The sequence below is a fragment of the Miniopterus natalensis genome, chromosome 12 (genome assembly GCF_054644295.1).
Source record: "Miniopterus natalensis isolate mMinNat1 chromosome 12, mMinNat1.hap1, whole genome shotgun sequence".
NCBI lineage: Eukaryota > Metazoa > Chordata > Mammalia > Chiroptera > Miniopteridae > Miniopterus > Miniopterus natalensis.
Window position 1 is genome coordinate 35099697 of NC_142092.1, and position 21419 is coordinate 35121115.

General features: G+C 37.4%; 1 protein-coding gene across 2 annotated transcripts in view; it reads left to right on the top strand.

The window, feature by feature from the left end:
* The first annotated feature begins 4534 nt into the window (after positions 1–4534).
* Positions 4535–21419, top strand: part of SMC5 (structural maintenance of chromosomes 5) — a 79727-nt gene continuing 62842 nt past the window's right edge. Inside the window, exons 1-3 of one of the 2 annotated variants that reach the window (XM_016214246.2) lie at positions 4535–4764; positions 9634–9775; positions 17804–17856. In XM_016214246.2, the coding sequence (XP_016069732.2) occupies positions 4589–4764; positions 9634–9775; positions 17804–17856 (371 nt within the window). In that variant the 5' untranslated portion in view covers positions 4535–4588. The remainder of the gene's footprint in view (positions 4765–9633; positions 9776–17803; positions 17857–21419) is intronic. The other variant, XM_016214245.2, reaches the window with a different exon arrangement.

The window sequence follows — 21419 nt, forward strand, 5'->3', positions numbered from 1 at the left end:
GATCAATGACTCTCCCCCATCATTGATGTTTCTATCTCTCTCTCCCTCTTCCTTCCTTTCTCTGAAATCAATAAAAACATATATATATATTTTAAAAATAATTTTATAACTACCAATCAAAGCTGTGGAAGTGAGATATTAAAACAAACAAATTTATGGGAGAGTTCAGCAACACCCCAGCTTATTGAGATGCTGGGATGAAATGTCACTCTTGATGATATCAGACTGATACCACAGGAGTAAATTTAATAATGCATGTAACTAATTTCAACAGGTTCTCCACAGTTCTAACAATTCCCAACTTTCTTTCCTTTGGAAGTAACAGGGTGCAAAAAGAAACCCTTGCTCTCTCCGCAGATGTTCCTGACCTAGCCTGGGCAAGAAGGTCTATCAATTCACTTTGCAAAGACTTACAGAGGAGATTGCACATGGCATGCACCTTGTTCATGATCTTTCTGAAATTAAAGGTAAATTCCTTCTGGAACAATTTAATACTGTTCTCCCATTTTATATTCTCAAAAGAAATGAAGGTCAGTTTAGCTCTAGGCTTTTTATCATGACACATCACAAAGAACATGTGAAATCTGATATTAATTCCAAATTATGATTTTTTTAAATCTTTCAGTTGGTTTTTGTATCCAACAGATGGAAATTTGAGAAATTTGAGAAAGAGGTAAATCTGTTGAGACATTGATACAGAATATAAAATGAATTGTGAAAAAGTGCTTAGTACAGTAGCTGATGTATGGTAAGTGCTGTTGGTATTAGCTATTACTACTAATACCATAGCTATTACTACAACCAACTCTAATACCATTATGACTGCAGTAAGAATAAGCAGATATTTTAATCGTCCCTAGCAGAAGCTTACTCTATGGGGTTTTAGGCCTCCTGGGGAACGGTACTGATTCTCCTCAGAACTCCTCATCTCTGCCTAGATCTTCGCCATGAGTTCTTTAGGTCCTTTATAAAGTGTACATGATAGGAAGCTATGAGGGTTCACTTTTCCACTTTAAGAATTTGCCAAAAGCAAAAGCAATATTCCCTCTTGCTTGGTACATAAACCAGAGGTGATTATTCCTGTTAACCTGTGCGGGTTCTTGTTAGAACGGGAATAGTGAACTGTCTCCGAGACGTTTCAGCAGAGTGCCCCTCCATGCATCTTGCCCACCTTCTTGCTGTTGTGCATCATCATCAAGGGCTTGAAGTGAAGCCGAGAAAGAGAACACAGAAGATGGCGTTTTTCTGGTGAGAGGAAATGTATAATCCTTGCCCCTGCCCCTTTCTGATAGCTTTTTGTGTCAGTTTTAGTTTTCTGCAGAATGAAAGGCTGTCAGTCAAAATGGCCCTTGGTCATTCATTCCTTGGTCAGTAGAATGTTAAATATACTTACTTTGTCATATCTATTAGCTGGCAAGGATGGGGTGATGAATCCAGCTGATCACTGAACTTTTAACCCTGAGAAGTGTAGAATTCGCTATTGTGGCTCACTCACTTATTAACACATTCTGGTTAATTGATAATCTTTCTAAAGACCTTATCCTTCTGCCTCGTTAACCACCACCCTTTGCAGTGCAGTTTTCATCAGTGGAATTAAAGAATCCAGGTGTGGCAAGATAAATGTGTATATTTTTACAGGTGTACGACATTTTTAAAGAATGTTAGGTAGCCCTGAGCAATCATCATAGTCTGCAGAGTATCCTTGGTTCATGCTAACTTCCAGTTATATGAAGTCCAACAAAAGAGAAGTATTTAAATCAATTACAGTACATCTATATAGTTACTTAAAATTATGTCATAGAGCCCTGGCTGGTGAGGCTCAGTGGTTAGTGTCAGCCCACGCACCCAAGGGTCGAAAGTTCGATTCCCAGTCAAGGGCATGTACCTGGGTTGAGGGTTTCATCTTTGATCCCCTGTCCGGTTGGGGCGTGTGCTGGAGGCAACCAGTTGATGTTTCTCTCTCTCTCCCTCTTCCTCCCTCCCTTCCACTATCTCTAAAAATCAATGAAGAAAAACCTTGGGTGAGGATTAACAACAACAAAAATTATGTCATAGAAAAATATTTAATGGCATGGGAAGATAGTCATAATATAGTCAATGGGAAAAGGGGGTGAAGTAATAGTAAGTATAATTTGTGCAGTATCTTTTTTTTTTTTTTTTAATGAAAGAAGCATACCATACATATACAAGTAAAAAAGGTGTCAAGAATACACCAAAATCTTAACAGTGATTTGTCTGGGTAAAGGAATTATGAATGATTCCCCCCTTTTTTGTGTTGTTGTTTTTTGTGTGTGTTCCCAAATTATCTGCATTTAGCATATATGGCTTTTGTAATTAGAAGTAAAATTTTCCTTTTTAAAGATGATGGTAGGGTATGACTAGCTGGCTGTTTAGACAAGAACTCATAGTGTATGTGCATTTGTAGGGTCATCACAAGTTCAGGGGCTCATTCTTAACTTTCAAGTTTATAAGCATAATTAATTAATTCACTACAGAAATGATGGTACAAAAATGATCAGAGGTTTTCTCCCCCTCAACTTTCATTACCACTGCCTATATTATTTTCCCATTAGGAGAGATTCCCCCAAATGTAGTCATTTCTTCAGAGAATTTGACTCTTCTGAGGCTCTTGAAGCAGGGTGCCAAATTACTTAAAATATATATATATATATTTTGTATTAGCAATGTAGGGAATGACAGTGCTACAGAACTCAAGGGATTCTCTGGTTGGGGGTGTTCTATTCAAGAACAAGATGTGGTTGTCCTTAGATAGTTTCATTTATTTGCAACAAGTTAAGGAGACAGGGGATTCATATCCAAACCTCTGTCTCCCAGAAGGGGAGTTTAGCCATTGTTTATATACACTATTTGGTTAATTACATGTTGGTTTCTTCCTTGCAGTTGGCTAAACTTCAGGTCAAGCTCTCCAGGTTGCAGCTGAGCCTCCAAAATACTGTGCTACATTTTAACATTTAGCAAGAACAGCATTGAGTAAAAACTGCCCAGGCCCTGAGACCTTTGTCTTATTTAACAATAGTATAGTGCCCTCTTAAAAGCACTGGGTATTTTTATTATTTTCTGCCATTTCACAGGTTTCAAATTATTTTTTAATTTGCTTTTAAAAATGTTTCTAGTAACCGTGAAAAGTTCACATGCTTTCTACTCATTCTGTTTTCTTTGGTTATAACTTTGAAAAGAGTGCAAATCCCATTTGCATGAGAGGAGAAAGCAGAGACCTGGGAAAGGAGCACCGGGGTTCTACTGCAATAGCTTTGTAACTGGCCTACCCACTTCCACGCCTGACCCCCTCCAAACAGCAACCAGAGACGTCATTTTAAAACTTAAGTCAGACCATGTCCCTCTCCTGCTTAAAACCATCCAGTGACTTCCCATTGCTTTTAAAATAAAATTCAGCTGTGCCATGCGATCTTGTTTTCTGCAGGGCCGCCACCCGGGCCTTTGTTCCTCACAGGCCTCTCGCTCGCTCGCTCGCACGGTAGTCTTTGTGCTCGCCTCTAGCGCTCTTTGCTCATTTACGCAGCTCTGGGCTCCTTCTCCAGGCTTGTTAGCTCAAACATCACCTCCTCAGTTTTAGTTTCTTCACAGCGCCCATCACAGCCTGAAATCATCCTTCATTAGTTTGTTCACTTGTGCTTTTTCTCCCTCGCCCGCCACAAAGCGAGCGGGGTGGCAGGCAGCCTTGACTGGCCCCTGTGCTGCCGCAGCCCAAGCATTTGATTCAACATTGTTAGTAGAGGGAATGAGGGTTTCAGTGCCCCTCGTCTTTAATTAAGGGGTTAACTAGACGAACGTGAGCAGGATTAAGCCGAAGCACCCTCTGAAGGAGGCCGGAGCATTCTTGTTTCTGCATCACTAGAAACCTGGGGAGGAGGAAGGCTTCACAGGGCCCGGGGGAGCGAGAGGGTGGTGGATAAATAGGGAGAATCGGGGCCGTGCGGCCCTTCCACAGGCTGGAGAGCGCGGGAGACCCATCGGGCACAGGGCCATTTGGAAGAGTTCTCACTTCTGTTAGACTCGGGGACCTGACTCAAAGCAAACGGGGAGCACACCGAGAAGAGGGAGAGCCGACGACCTGCGAGCCCCCGCGCACTGCGGCGGAATCCACAGCAGACGGGTCGCAGGCCGCCGACCGCGGCGCCCCAGGCCCGGGGTCCTCCGCCCGCCCGGGAGAACCGGGTCCCACCGCAAACGCCGCCCTCCGCCCCCTCGCGAATCCGCTTCCTGCGAGCACTGAAAGGGCTTTCAGAATACTAAAGGAAATTGACATCATTTTCTAAATTAAAAGAAACAACCACAACACGACAAAACCTGAAAATCGCAGGGATGTACAGAAAAGAAAGCCCGGGGCCGAGTCCCGCTCATCCCCCCAGCGTCCTCCCCAGCGCTCGCCCGGCGGGCCCGGGGCGGAGCGTGCCCGCCGACGCCGCGGGGCCGGCACTGCGCAGGCGCGGGGCGGGCTCAGCGGCGGGGCCGAGCGCCCAGCAGTTCGCGCGGGAGCGGGACGTCAGGGCGCCGGGTGTGCAGTCGGTGGGAACGGAAGCCGCTGCGGGGCGGAGGGGAAGCCAGGATGGCGACTTCGAGCAGGAAGACCTCGACTCCAACCCCTCTGGCCTCCAAGAGACCTCTCCCGAGAGATCCCTCGTCGGAGGTCCCGAGCAAGAAAAAGAGTTCGGCGCCGCCTCTGCCGTTGTCCGGACATTTTGTGGAAGGCTCTATCGTCCGCATCGCCATGGAGAACTTCCTGTGAGTGGCCGGAGGCCCCGCGGCGGCGGGGAAGGCGAGTGGGCCTCGGGGGCGCACGCCGAGTGCGCGTGCGTGGGTGGCTGGGGGGTGGGCGGCTGCCTGGCTTGGGGGTCTGGCGGTGAATTTCTGCTGGCTGACCGCCACGGATATTCGCGGGCTGTGGAGATTGATGGGTGTATTGATGTGCTAGGTGTGTGTCTTGTGTGCTGCGTTTCTGTTTTGTGTTGTTTTGATTCTGCCAACGCATTTTGAAGGCGTCATTTGCCGGGCAGTGGACGGAGTAGGGATTAGACCTCTGCTCGCTGGAAGGGGCGGCCTGCAGAGGAGGGAGATAACCTGTAATTCACAAAACTCTGGGCCCTGGGGACTCGCAGGAAGCAACAGTTAAATCACGGTGGTAGTGATGATGTGGCAGTTGCCAGGTAGGCAAAGATGGTGAAGGCTGAACGGGATGGAGGTTGTGAGGTCCAAGAAGATCAATCCTTACTCTCCGTTGTGGGGCCTCCCCACGGACCCTGGACCCTTACAGATCCCGCTTTTCTTCCCTGGTTCCTTTCTCTCCCTCCAGACAACTAATAATCATAACCAGTTTAGAATTTAGGAATATGTTTTAACCTAGGTACTGTGTGAGTTTAGCGCCTTACAGTTCATTTGATCAGGATTTTAAGCTTGTACAGGGTGGTGTTGGGGAAACAATTGCAATAACTTCTTTTTCCCCAAGGGCCTATCATGCCAGTTAATAGAAGTGCTTTATTTATACAATGTCCTCATTCTTTCCTCACAACAACTCTGTATCTCTATTGATGAGATAAGCTCACAGAGGTTAATTTGCCCATGTTTACACAGCGTATCAGTAGCTGAATTACTCTTTGAATCCAGGTCAGGAGAGATCATCCAATGTGTATAACAATGTATATATCAGGATGCCATGGGGGCACAAAGGATGAAGTGATTAATGTCTTCCACAGCTGTGAGAAAGGGCTTTGTATGGACGTTTATAAAAGTCTTAAAAGAAGGAAAGAGGACTGTAGACGGAAGGAGCTGCCTGCATTAGTTTGCTATATTTAGGAAGCATCCAGTATTTTAGTAGCGCATAGGACATGAGTGAATATGTGAACAAAGGTGACACTGAAGAGGTAGGCAACTGTTTGAGGGTCTCTAGGTACTGGGCTGAAGAATTCCAGCTTCATTCTGTAAACACCCAGGTTGCATATTATATGTAGGGAATGTTTAATATTACTCTGGAAGCAAGTGTAAGGGGTGAATTAGAAAGGGTTCAAGATTGGAGGCAAGAAGACTTTTGCAATATGAAGGCAAGAGATGATCAGGATTTGAACCTAGGAGTAGCACTGGGGGCTGTAAGGGTGGAAAGAAGAGAGACTGGACAGAATCTGGCCACAGGTTAATTGTGAAACACGAGGGTAAAGGAGAGCTGCAGCATTGGCTAATTGATCAGATATGGTGTTACTCAGTTCAGGGAGGAATGTGGGGGAGAATAATAAAAAATGCCTTTTGGATCCTGTGACTTCAGGTTTCCTGTGGGGCATCTAACATTTTCAGTGTCTCATGCTTATAGGAAAATGTGAACTGGTGAGAGATTTGGGAGTCATGCATATAGGTGATTGTTGAAGTTGCAGAAATGGTTGAGATTACCCAAAAGGAAATATAAATAGGAGAAATGGAAGGCCAAGTATAGTCCTGGAGGATTGCCAGCAGTTAAGGGTGAGAGGAAGAGGAATTCATAAGCTGAAAAGGAGCTGTTCAGGAAGGTAAGAGAAGAACCGTGGGAGAGTGTTATAAAAAAAGCTGAGGAAAAGGAATGTTTCAAAAATATCTGCTACACTGAAGTCTGGTAACAGGACTGAAAAAGAGCCCACTGCATTTAGCAGTTAGGAAATCTTTGACCCTTTGATGAAGCAGTGGAAGAAGAAAACTTGCAGATCATAGAAGAATGAATGAGTGTGAGGGAGTAAACTTAAATGTGAAGAGGAGGAAAAATCTGGCTGGAAAATGTAGCGCGAGGTGAGGTCTTATTTTCACAGTGAAAGGACTTTTCAGTTTTAGGAATGAAGTAAGAGGTGAGCTTGGAGAAAAATGGCCTGGGAAAGAATGGTCAAGGGAAGAATTCCTCTGAGTGAACCAAGTCAAATGGGGTTGGGGGTGGAGGGTGAGATTTCTAGGTAGAAACAGCATGTGCAAAGGCTTGAAGAAAGGAAGGAAGCCTAAAATAGTCAAAAAACTGAAGAAAATTCATCATAGGTAGAATTTAGAGGTCTGATTAGAGAAGAAGGGAAAGAGATAGTAGAAAAAGGTGAAGCTAGAGCTAAATTATAAAGGATCCTATATTTTTCTTTATTTTTTTAAACAAGTGACGCCAAATTTGCATGTCTACCAACATGATTTGGTGATTGTTGGAGGGGTGTTGTGAGTAGAGGTTAAGGAGATGGTAGAATAAAGTTAATTAGAAACTAATGCCTAGGTTTCTGAATGATGGTACCATTCACTAAGAGATTGCAAGAGTGGTTTTGGACGACAAAGATGGTGGGTTTCGTCTTGAATGTGTTGGGTTTGAGGTGGCTGTTGTGGGACTTCCAAATAAAGTTAGTGAGGTGGTAATTTCATTTATAGGTCATCAGGGCTGACTTTCATGTAGATGCTATCTGAGGCCATGGAGAGTACATAAGATACCAGGGAAAGTATATAGTCTGAGAAGAGGGCGGACCTTTGACAATAGCTGTTTTAGGGGAACTCATAAAAAAAGGAATTCCCAATAACTGTATTGTAGACTCAGAACAGTTAATTATTTTAAATGCAAAGACTTGTTTTGTTTTTTGCAACCCTTCCTGTTTATAGTATTTATGTATATTGTACAGGCCAGAAATTCTCATGCTTTTTTTCTATTGCTTTTATTGTTTTCTTAAATACCAGTTGCATTACTCTTTTAGTAAGAGTTGCACAGAGATTTCACAGGAGGATATTCAAGTGTTAAAAGAATGGGGCTTGTGTGTTGGGATTAAGAAATTCCAAGTCAGGTAATTTTCCAGATGTGTGAAGTTCCCAAACTAGGTTTTTTTTGGTTTTTGGTGTTTTTTTTAAATGCATATCTTTATTGATTTCAGAGAGAGGAAAAGAGATGGAGAGAGAGAGATAGAAACATCAATGATGAGAGAGTCATTGATCGGCTGCAGCCCGCAACCCGGGCATGTGCCCCTACCGGGAATCGAACCCTGATCGCCTGGATCCCAGGTCAACACTCAACCGCTGAGCCATGCCCGGCTGGGCCCAAACTAGTTTTATTTTAACTGTTATAGAGGGTTCCTTCAAGACCCAGCTGCTAACAGTACAAAGATCCGAAAAGATGACGTAGATAGATGCTGTGTAGAGATGTGGGGTTGGAAACCTGCCAGAAAATACTGCTCCTTTACCACCTGTTTTTATTTTTTATTACCACTTGGCATTTGAAGTTATTAATTTCTTTGAGTATTAAAGTTGAAGTGTGTTTGATTATTTATATACAGGGTATGGCAAAATAGTTTTACAGTTGTGAGTGTGCAAAACAGTTTATTCTTGTATTATTATTAATTATTGTATTATTTTCCATACAAACAACTGTAAGCCTACTTTTGCCCCACCCTATAGTTAGCAGCAAGTAAAATATTTATTCTTGGGGAATTAGTTAGCAACTAACTGAAACTCTGTGGAAATGGCATTATTTATGGGTTTTAATTCAGGGTATTCAAAGATAAGCTAGAAAAATATCTGAGTCAGAGTTTGCTTCACATTTTGCCATAGCTGTCCCTGGCCACTAATAAGGATTAGAGGCTGTTGTAGGTAGAGTGCTGCACAGTATGCAGCTTTCTGGCACAAGGGAATATTACAGAAGTACTTGGTGTTAATGCATTCTTGTTTCGTCCCATAGAAATAAATTTTATTTGAATGTGGACTATACATCCTTGGATGAATCTCTGATGGCATATTCAAGGAAAATGGATGTAATTTTTTTAAAGTAATAATAAAATGAAACCATTAGGTTGATACATATTTTCAGTTTTTTAATTAGAATAAAAACAACTTGATTGCATTGTTTCAAATATTAGAATATGAAAAGTTCTATTAAGCATTTTACTTTAAGACAAACGAAATGTAAAATCTCCAGATTTCAGATGAGCCATGGCTTCTCTTATATAAAATTTTTAAAAATTTGTTCTATGGTAGCTTTGATATATTCTTTCATGTATTATAATTCTTAAAAGAGAATAAATAATATCAAACTTTGCTTTATTCATTAGGATTATAGTTGAAACAGGCATACGAAATCTTATTTTCCTAATGATTTTATTTTAGTTTTTAAATTTTATTTTTCAGTTACATTCAGTATTATTTTATATTGGTTTCAGGTGTATAGCATAGTGGTTAGACAATCATACACTTTACAAAGGGGTCCTGATATTTTAAGTGCCATGTGGCACCATTACGTAATTATTACAATATTACTGACTCTATTCCCTGTGCTGAACTTCATATCCCAGGACTCTTCTGTAACTACCAATTGTACTTATTCTTTTAACCCCTCTCACCAGCCGCCTCCCCCGCCCCCCACCCCCGCCAGTTTGTTCTCTGTATCTGAGTCTTTTTGTTCGTTTATATATTGTTCTTTAGATTACAGGCTTTTTCATTTTTTTCCATTAATAGGTTTCTTCCCCTCTAGTTTATTAACAATCTATCAATAACATTAAATGTGTGAGATTAGCTAGCTTTTAAAGGAATTTGAGTGAATTTGTAGATAATATAAGCAAGAAAAAATGCTTTTGTAAAGAAAATATTCTTCACTTCTTCTCTGCTTAGTAATTTCACCTCTTTATAATTCAGAACATATGATATCTGTGAAGTATGCCCTGGACCCCACTTGAATATGATTATTGGAGCTAATGGAACGGGGAAGTCCAGCATTGTGTGTGCCATTTGCCTTGGATTAGCAGGCAAACCTGCTTTCATGGGACGGGCAGATAAGGTGAGTTAACATAAGTACTTTTTTAAAAAAATTCAAAGTGGTGACTTGCTTTAGTAAGAAATCAATTTCTACATTTCAGTTTCTTGAATATAGCAAAAGTGTAGTGATTGAATATAAAGAATGAAGTTGGCAGGTAGAGAACCTGGGAAGAGATTTCCATTTCTAGAAGTATTTTAGGCTATATATGGAGAGAATTCTCCAAGTATATAATACTTGAAATTCTTAGAGTAAAAAAAAAAATTTTTTTTTTAATGTATTGCTGGGCTTGTGGAAAGGTAAAGTAAATTTACCAACCCCAGAAACAAAATAGTGTGGGTCTGAAAACTTAAGCAAGCTCTGGAGTTGTTTCCCTAGGGGTATTTGCTTATCCTCTACCTTAAAGCCTGGCTTTGAATTAGTTCCATGGGATAGGAGGCCCTGAAGGGGTGGGGAAGGGCTAGAGGATAAAACTAGAAGTCAGAATGGGACAGTGGGCTTCCTTATCTCATTGTTAACTCTGAATATAGTGGAGAAAAGAAGCAACTCTTCCAAAGAATTCTTAATGGTAAACCTTAACACATGTTTGGGGCCAGAATTCATATTACCTGTATGGCCTATTCTAAATATCATAAATTGTAATTTTAGTTTAGAGTGGTCCCAGTTAGTAATATCTTCAGACATTGCAGAAGCAAATGCAAATCCTCATAAGAAAAATAACTTCAGTTCAGCCCTCAAAAGAATTCAAACATAAAGGCCTAAGAAATTCATGAATTCATAACTAAAAATCACAAAACATAGGAGGAAATGAATCACCAAAAATAGGAGCTAACAAAAATAGCAGACTACACAATGAGACCTACAAAGTTTATAGACAGTATAAACTAGGAATATTTTAGTTTAAGGAAATAAAAGAAGGTTGCAAGAGTAACAAAGGAATAAGTAACAAAAAGATTAGGTAAATTTGAAAAAAGAATCAAATAGAACTTAAAAGTATATTAATTGAAAAACTTTATGGATGGGTAAAACAACAAAGCAGACACATTTGAGAAAAGAATGTGTAAAATACTTGAAAAATTTTCTTAAATGCAATATAGAAGTAAAGGAAAAAATCAAGATTGAGGCATGATAGGTAAAAGATGATAATCCATTTTTTAAAGTATCTCCAAAGAGAGAGAATGTAGACTAAGGAAGAGGCAATGTTTGAAGAAAGAATGATTAAGAATTTTCCAGAAATGTTGGAATTTTGAATTCTCAAATTCAAGCAGCAGTATAAATGAAAGAAATAACACAAGTAGACACATTGTAGTGAATTACAGAATATCAAACACAGTGATAATATGTTCTCAGAATGATGAGACCAAGAAAAATAAAGTTTCTCACTAAAGAAACTTTGAAAGTATATAATTTAGAAGAAGGAATATGGTGCCATAAGGAAAGTCTGAGATTTAAGAAGAAATGGCGAGCAAAGAAATTATAAACATGTAAGGAAATTATATAGAAACTATAAAATAATACTAATGTCTAATTTGTACAGTTTAAATCAAAAAGATAAAACTAATGGTTGTCCTGGAAGTGATCAGAGTTAAAATGTTCTGTGGCTTTGTACTGTTGGGAGGCAGTTAAGATAATTAACTTCAGAATTTAAGTTAAATATGCGTGTTAAAATTTCTAGAGTAAACCACTAAACAATTGAAATTCAAAAATCCTCCAAATAAAAAGGTAAAGAAATCGAATGAGAGGGGAGGAAACACCACTGCCCAAACAATCCAGATAGATCTTCAGAATAGAGGAGGGAACAGAAACAAATACAGAAAACGAGGTTATTAAAAATCTTAAAATAAGGTGGTATAAAAAATTATGCAAATGTAATCATCGTAATAGAAATGGTCTAAGTTACTGTTAAGTGAAGAAGCCTGTTAGTGCAGATAAATAGAACAAAGTTCAGCTCTGTCTGGCTCCTAGTAATCCTAGTAAGCGTGTCTGGGATAAGCATAGAAAGTTGAAAGAGGATAAAAACATACCAGGCCAGTGTTACACAAAAGAAAGGAGGTGCAGCTGAATTAATAGCAGCAAAACAGACTTTGAAGTAAAATACTTCTAGAGATAACGTTGGTTATTAAATATTGATGAAAAGTTCAATTCCTAATTTGAATTCACCTAATCTAGCTCCAGTACATAAAAGCGAAATCAGCAGAACTAATTCTCACCTGAGGATATTCTTTCCATTGACTTTTTGGAGAGTGGAAGGGGCAGGGGAGAGAAACATGGATGGATTGACTCCTGCATGTACCCCAACTGTAGTATAGTAAGTGTGCAATAGTATAGTAAGTGTAGTATAGTAAGTGTGTCTAAAAAAACAATGTACATACCTTAATCAAAAAATATTTTATTGCTAAAAAATCCTAACCATCATCTGAGCCTTCAGCAAATCATAGTCTTTTAGGCATTGATAGACTTACTCAACACAGCATTGCCACAAAACTTCAGTTTGTTAAAAAAAAAAAAAAAGCAATATCTGCAAAGTAAAATAAAATGTATCTCTGTATAGAAGATCAACAGCTACACTTGAACTAATGGACATGTTATAAACACTACTCAACAATTGGAAAGTATACATTCTTTTTAAACACAAATAGGACATTTTTATAAACCATATAATGAACCATAAAGCAAATATAAAAAATATCAAATAATTTTTACCGCACAGACTGTATTCTCTGACCACAGTGCTATTAAGAGAGAAATAATAACCAAATAACTAAATTTTTGTTTGTTTGTTTGGAATTAACAAATAATTCTGTGTTATACACAGGTCAAAGAAAAAAATCTTAATGGAAATTGAAAAATAGAACAGAAATTAAAAGAATTAACTGATATATAATAAGTACCACAAAACCAAAAACTACTTTCAAAAAGACTAATGAAATCAGTAACTTCTGAGGAAATAAAGTGGAAGGGGTGGGTAAAGAACAAAAAATAAAGGAATGAAAAAAAGTAATAGTTAAGGTGTGTTACATTGTGATCCAAACAACCCCCAAATGTAAGTGGTTTGAAAATATGAAAGGTTAATTCTTGCTGTTACTACTTATCTGGTGTAGGCCCTTTGTGGTCACTTAGGTACCTAGGCTAATGGAGTAATTTCAATACATGCTTCCATAATTGCCACATCAGGGAAGGGAATTGGCTGTTAAAATTTCTTCCAAAAAATGACACATATTTGTTCCATCCAAATGCTATTAGACAAAGTAAGTCGAAGGTCACACCATGCATCAGAGAAAATGAGCCAATGCAATTCTATTATGGGCTTGAAGGAGAACCAGAATATTCATGAACTACCCTGATAATTACCACTGAGGCATCACCAGAATGCACCAGAGATAAAAAGATAATAAGAGAATATTATGAACAATTTTATTCCAATACATTTAAAAATTTTTAAAGTGAATATATAGGTTTCTACAACTATAGAAATTACCAAAACTTACTCAAACTAGAAAAAATAAGTCAGCTGTTACATTTTTCTCAGAACATCGGGCAATTATGGATTAGTTCAGCAGCAGTAATTTCTTATTTTACGTAGAGAATATGAGTCTTAAGTACCAAAATCAGTCAGGGAAAGAATGAGAAAATTACAAGCCTGTCTCACTCATGAATATAGAAGCAAAAATCTTAAAAAAAGAGACTTTAGCCTGCTGTGTCTCATACATAAAATGCATACTATATCATGACCAAACTGAATTTATTTAAAACATGGACGACTGATTGAGCGTTAGAAAAAATAAATATATCATGTTTTAAAAAATCTGCATGATCTGCCCAGCCGGTGTGGCTCAGCAGTTTAGCATCAACCTGTGTTCCAGGAGATCGAGGTTGGATACCTGGTCAGGGCATGGGCCCAGGTTGCAGGCTCGATCCCCAGTGGGGGCGTGCAGAAGGCAGCCAGTCAGTGACTCATCATTGATGCTTCTGTCTATCTCTCTCCCTCTCCCTTCCTCTCTCTGAAATCAGTAAAGACATATATAACAATAAAAAATAAAAAACTGCATAATCCTCTCAATAGATGGAGAACAAGTATTCAGTTAAATTCCACAGTAGTTTATGGTTTAAAAATTCTTAGCAAATTAGGAATAGGTGGGATCTTTCTTAATTTCATAAAAGATATCTATGAAAATGCATAGCAAATTCAGAAATAAGTCAAGGTTACCTACTATGATGGCTTTTCAACATTGTACTGGAAGTTCTACTGACAAGGAAAAGATACAGGTTGGAAAGACAGAAAACTCATTCACAGGTCATATGAGTGTCCTGCATAAAAATCACAAAAGAAACTCTAGATAAGCTTTCTGATGAATTAATATGGAATTTTTATCATATTGCTAGATATAAGATTATATAGTAAAAATCAGTTGCATATTTAAAGTTTTCCCTGGCCTAGTAGCTCAGTTAGTTAGAGTCATCACAAAACACCAAGATTGTGGGCACATACAAGAATCAACCAATGAGTGCATAAATAAGTGGAACAACAAATCAGTGGTTCTCTTAAAAAAAATCAATCAAAAATTAAATAAAATAAATAAAACTTTAAAAGTGTGATTAAATGGAGAGAACCACTATATTAATGAGCAGGAAGACCTAATATATTTGTTCTTCACATTGGTCTGCATATCCATTGTCATTCCAGTCAAAGTCCCAATACTGTTATAGCAAATTACAAGCTACTTCTAAAATTTACATGGAAGAATAAAAGGCCAAAGAATAGCTTAGATACTCCTAAAGAAATAGAACAAAATTGGGAAACTTGTCCTACCAGGTATCAAGACTTAATAGGAAGTTAAAGTAATTTAATAAGACATGTACTATTGGTGTAGGAATATAAAATAGACCCCTGTGATGTGACAATGAAAAGCCCAGGTATAAAACCATGGTAAGTCGAGTCTTGATTTATGACAGAACTGACATTGTAGATGAGTAGGAATAAATAGTACTGAGACAACTGGCTATCCAGATAGGAAAAAAAGAAATTGAGTCCTGTCCTCACACTTTAACAAAAGTCAGTTTAAAGTGGATTGAATATATAAATGTGATTGACTAGAAAGTTTTTAGAAGTTAATAGTAATAGAAGAGAATATCTTTTTACTTTGGGTTAAAGAAAAATTTTTAAAATAAAAATAGAGATAGAAAAGGAAAACACTGATAAATTCAACCAAAATAAAATTGGGAAGAAATTTTTGTTTATCTTTGATACCATGTAGAAAAAGGCAAGGCACAAATTGGGAGAATGTGTATAACATAACAGAAGATTGATTGGTATCTAGACTATATTATAAGCAAAGCAGTATCAACTCAGAAGAAAAATGAGGAAAAGATATGCTCAGATGCCTCACAGAAGAGGCAGCTCAGACAGGTAGTAAGTATATGAAAAGATTCTTAACTTCTTTAATTACCAGAGAAATGCAAATTCACCATGGCATGGTATATCCATCAGATGCACAAAAATCCTGGCAGTGCCATGTGCTTACGAGGATATTGAGCACTGGGTACTCTGATGCAATCTTGGTAGGAATATAAGTTTGTGCAGCCTCTTAGAGCTAGCTGCATATACCTAGTCACTCAAAATTTCTGTTCCTGGGTACCTTAGTGAACTCTTACACATTTATACTAGGTGAAATTATGGAAATATCTGTAGAAGTATTGTTTACAATAAATTCTAGTATACTCAAAATTGAAATATTTGACAGTGAAAATAAACTTTAGCTAATTGATTAAATCTCAAAACACTAATTTTCAGGAAAAACACCATCTTAGAAGAATATATGTAATATGAGTTTATTTATAGAATGGTCAAAAACAATATATTTAATGTTCAGAGATGTATATAGGAAAACTAAAGAAAAGCAAAAGTATCGCATTAGCTTAAAGATTACATTTGTTGAGGAGAGAAGAATGCATTTGGAAGTTTCACAAGGAATGTCAGATACACTTACAATGTTCAGTTCTTTAAATTGGTGGTAGATACATGGTGGTTTTATTTCTTAAACAGTACCTGAAGTTTATATATACTGTTTTGTATATATTTCACATAAGAACATGTTTTAAAAAGAAAGTCTGAGTTGAGTTGTTACCCCACTGTACAATATTCTTAAGACTTGAAATGATTCTTTATATTTTTCTAAAATTATTGCAGATATTGCAGTATCAAAATGATATTACAAGTTTCTTAGCCAGGCTTAAAATTTAATATAGGGTTACAAGATTGAGGCATATATTTCTTAAGATTATAAATAAACCTATTCAAAATACCTGTTTTTAATGTTATAAGAGAGGCGTTTAGGAGGTAGAAAAGATACCACTGTTAATAATTAGCTTTGTGACCTTAGTCAATTTTTGGACCTCTGTTTTCTTTATTTTAAAGATAAAGGGGTTGGAGTAGATAACTTCCAATGACCAATTCAGAATTTTATAAGTATTAATGTGTAGTTTTTTAGTTATTATTTATTAAGTCCTTATCTCTGTGTAATGGTCTGCTGGATTGTACTCTAAGGCTGTAAGTAAAAATAGACTGGTCTGTAACAGTTTTCACCAACCGTACACATTTTCATCCTAGGGAAGACATTTCTCATCCTTGAGTGGTAGGGGTTTTTAAGGAGGCTGTGGAATGCAGTTTCTTTGACAAAAGATGGCAGACCTTTCTGTATCCACAGATGTACTTAGGAATTGCCCACTTTCTCAGCAAAAGTATTTTAAATGTTGTATTTATGTTTAAATGTCAATATGAAAATTTATCACGTGCATGTTAGGTATCATTCATATATATACTTCACAATACAAACTGCCTCCTGATTTTATTTCTTCTGATTGGTACCAAGTATTTTAGTTGCTGTGAGCTAGTAACAGGTGGCACTCCTACAAAAATGCCATTGTATTTTCTGTTTATAAAGACACTAAAACAGGTTAAGTTTTTGCTTTTCGCAAGGTTGTATAACTTACCTATGGTTAAGATTTAAACTTGGACAGTATATGTTTAAAGCCTGTACTCTTAATCATTAAGCTGTACTTTCTGGTTATAAGAACAGGCTTTCTTTATTACTGTTTTGTTTTTTTAATCCTTACTTGAGGATATGCTCCCATTGATTTTAGAGAGAGAGGAAGAGGGAGGGCAAGAGAAGGGAGAGCGATCGATTGCCTCCCATACTTGAATCCCTGTCCCCCCAACCAGGAATTGAACTTTCAACCTAGACGTGTACCCCAACTGGGAATCGAACCTGCAACCCTTGGGTGCACAGGACAATGCTCCAACCAACTGAGCCATACTGGCCAGGGCAAATAGGCTTGCTTTTTTTCTCTTTTTGGGACTCAGTTGTGGTTATAATTGTCATCACCGCTGTTACTACTCTTAAAAAGATAATTATGTGCAAGGTGTCTTACAGCCTGATTTAAGAACCAGTTTGATTTTTTTAGGCCTAGGGTCTGTTTTCATGCTTATGCTCATATATGTATAGAAACTAGCTCAAATAGTCTATGTAAATTGCACTTACTTACATTGTATTTACTCTGTATATTGCTCTTTTTTTAAAAAAAAATACTTGTTGACAATGCCCCGATTAATAACAGGATAAGTATGTTGGAGTGGTTGTTCATAATAATCTATGCAGCTTCTTTGAAGTTTCCAAGGATAATGAGATTGGGTGTATAGCTCTGTGATTATTCTATAGAACCTGTTTTCCCACTGGCTTGCTTCTCTCGTGAGAGTGTGTTTGGTATAGTGGCTAAGAACACAGACTCTGGAGCCAGATTACCTGGGTTTTAGATCCTTGCTCTGTACCACTTACTGGCTTTGTTATGAACTTTGTAAGAGGCTATCTGGCACATAAAAGGTTCAATAAGTGATAACTAACATTGTTATTGCTTTTTGTGGGTAAAAACAATGACGAAGCCTTTCATACAGAGTAGTTTTTGAATGAAATCTTGATCTGATAAATAATAATGATATTCTAAATCTCCTAACCTGAGAATGTCATCACGGAGCTCACTTGTTGTTGTTTTTCTTAGGTCGGCTTTTTTGTGAAGAGAGGATGTTCCAAAGGCATGGTTGAAATTGAATTGTAAGTGTTAGTGGTGCTGAAATCACTTTTTCCCCTATAATTTCTTAGTTTATGTTTATGCTTTCCTGATAACTTTAGAAAAGAATAATATATTATGACATAAATATTGGAAATATTTCAAGAATACATAATCCACATGAGTTTTTTTAATGCATCTGTAAAACCTAAATTGTAAGAATTTTCTTTTGGAAAAATTATTAAGGAAGTTATAAGCTATCTGTGTGTGTGTTTGTGCACGCATGCGTGCTAATTTTGAAAGTAATGCTTGTTAAAAAATGCAAATATAGAAGTGTATAAAGTTGAAAATGAAGGCCTTCTTGATGTAATTTTACTTCTAGAAATAACCACTGTTAATAATTTGGTGAGTCTCATGTATGGCGAGTACTCAGCACCTAAGTCACCATTTTCCATATGCTTCTTCGTGACAGAGATAGGTAATTCATTATGGTATTCTTTTTCCTCGAGCTTAGATGTTATCAGTTTATCACTCTTGACAGCCATTTCTGATGGATCAGAGTTAGAATTCAAGATGAAACCAAGTCATATCTCTTTCCACCACCATTTATCCCCCGTTTACCTGCTCCTGCTTCCCCACCCCCATTTCCCTCTGGTAATGACCATAGTGTTGTCTGTCTATGAGGTGTTTTTGTTTGTTTGTTTTTGTTTTTTTTTCTTAATCCCTTCACCTTTTCAGGTGATGTATATTATAGAATTGTACACCTTAAACCTACACAATTTTATTAACCAGTGTAACCCCAATAAATTCAATAAATAAAAGAATTGAAATTAATGGCAACTTATCTTCCAGACCTTTCCCCAGAAGTTGGAAGCCTCCAATAGACTTGAGTCCTTCCTCCACCCCACCCCACCCCACCCAAAAACGATGAAACCAGTTGGCTATCTTGATGTATATACTTTTAGTCTGTTACACCTGAATGTGCACATCTAGATAATTTTTAGAAAGTGGTGTGTGTGTGTTTTGGAGTATTTATAGAAAGTCATGGAACGTTTTAGCTGAAATAGCTCTTAAAGATTATCTGCTATGCCTATCATATAGGATATGAGGAAATGATCTTTTTACTCAAAAATGGTTATATATTCTTCTATTTATGTAGAGATGAGAAAGAGGTACGCATGGAACTAAAAAGAAAATGGATTATACTTACTTTATTAAAATATAATGGCAATATTTTACTGAAGGATATAAAACCAAGACCTGAATAAATGTTGAAACATACTCCTAGAAACATAAATTTAATATCATTATTATTAACATGTTAGTCCTTTCCAAATTAATATATAAATTTGATATAATCCCAGTGGGAGTCTCAACAGGTAAGTTTACAAGTTGATTCTAAAGTTCATCTGGAAGAATAAATGTGTCAGGAAGCCCAAGGAGATTTTGAAAAAGTAAAATCATGAATTAGATGTTTATGTACCTGATGCTAAAGTATACTATAAAACCGTTGATAGCGTGGTATTGGGATGAAAATTAGAGGAACAGAATGGAGGAAATAGGGACAGAGTTAAATGTACAGTATATGAGAATTTGATTTATTGTAATGCTGGGTGTGTGGTATAAATTACTCAAATTGAGATGAAGTAATTGGCTATTTTTTTAAACAGAAAAGAGGCTATACCTCATTAGTTATCAAGGAAATCAAAATAAAGATTTTTTCTTCCTTCTCTGCTTAGAAAAATTTAAAACTAAAATTCAGTAATATTAAGGTATAGGGAAATTAATCTTGTCATACACTGTTTGTGGGAGCGTAAGCAGTATATGTATGTTATTTGGCAGTATCTATCTGCCAGAATGGGATTTTAAATACCAATATTCTTTGATTTGGTTACTATTTTAGAGAATGTTTACTCATTTGCACAAGATTAGCTCTTTCCTAGTTTAAATAAGTGAAAAATTATAAGCAACTCAAAAGTCCATCATTAACCAAAATTTGATATATTCATACATTGGCATGTTATTTAGCCATAAAGAGGAATGCAGTCCTGCTAGATTCTACAGGACCTTGAGAACATTGTGAACCTGAAAACATTATGCTTAGTGAAAGAAGCCAGACACAAAGAGACTGTAGTCTGTAATTCCATTTATGTAAAATGTTCAGAATAGGCAAATCCATAGAGACAAAATAGATTAGTTGCTGGGGTATGAGGGGAGGAGAGAAATGGGGAGTGACTTCATAATAGGTATGGGCTCCTTTTAGGGTGATGAAAACATTCTGGAATTACGTGGTGGTGATACTTGCACAGCCTTGTAAATATATTAGAAACCATTATTGACATATTCTTTTTTAAAAAGGAAATTTTTAATTGATTTTTTTTTTTTTAAAGAGACAAAGTGGGGGGGGAGAAACATTGATGTGAGAGCAAAACATCTCAATCAGCTACCTCCTGCATGCTCCCTACCAGGGATAGAGCCTGAAACCCCAGCATGTGCCCTGACCGGGAACTGAACTGGCAACCTTTCGGTGCATGGGATGATGCCCAACCAACTGAGCCACCCTGGCGAGGGCTATATACTTTCAACTGTATACCTTAAATTGGTTAAAATGATAAATTTTATATTGTGTATATTTTACCACAGTAAAAAAGAAAGTTGAATTGTATGCTGTAAAATGGTGGATTATATGATATGTGAACTATATCTAAATTTTTAAAATTGTCAGAGATACTCCCAGGTTAGCCTTGGGACTGTTGATTGATCACATGGCTTCTTAGATACTGAAACTAAAACAAATATACTAAGCCAGTTATATGTATAAAATACCGAGGGAGCATTAATATTTAAATTTTGAAATCCTATTGCTGGCTGCAGATCTTAAGCACTCTTGACTTTCTACTATGAATCACCAAGGCCCAGTTGTGTTGTTAGTTATCTTAAGAGATAAAATACTAGCTCTAATAATCTAACCAGCGACCATTAACCAGAGTCCTGTTACCAAGTCTGACCCAAAGGGAGGTTTTCTTTTCCCCAAACTCAGCATAGTTGCATTATAGTCACTTGTTCCACTTGGGTCCACCTGGCCTTGAGAGTACCAAATACAAACCGGTTCATTGATAGTTATTGAAACTGTTATAGTTATGGAATAAGTGCATTAATTAGCCATGTACTCAAGTGGAATGGTGGATAGGATAATCTCTGGTATGCATTTATGAAATCATTTTTCAAATATTTATTGAGTACCTTTACATTGGGAACTACAGTATTCTGCCCTCATGGGGAGGACAGGAAAATAAATAGGTCAAATATATATCATGTTCGATGATGATAAGTACATGTAGAACAGTATTGCAGGAAAGAAGGATAGGGACTACCAGAGTGGAGTTTACAGTATTAAATAGGATGACCAGGACAGTTCTCACTGAGAAAATAGTATTTGAGCCAAGACTTGAAGGAGATGAGGGAATAAGCATGGAGATATTTGGGGAAACAGCATTTTGGGCAGAGGAATCTGCAAATGCTAAGACTCTGCACTGGTACCCATTGTGACTGGATTTCAGTGAACAGGAAAATAATAAAAGATAATGTCTGAAAATATCAGGAAGCC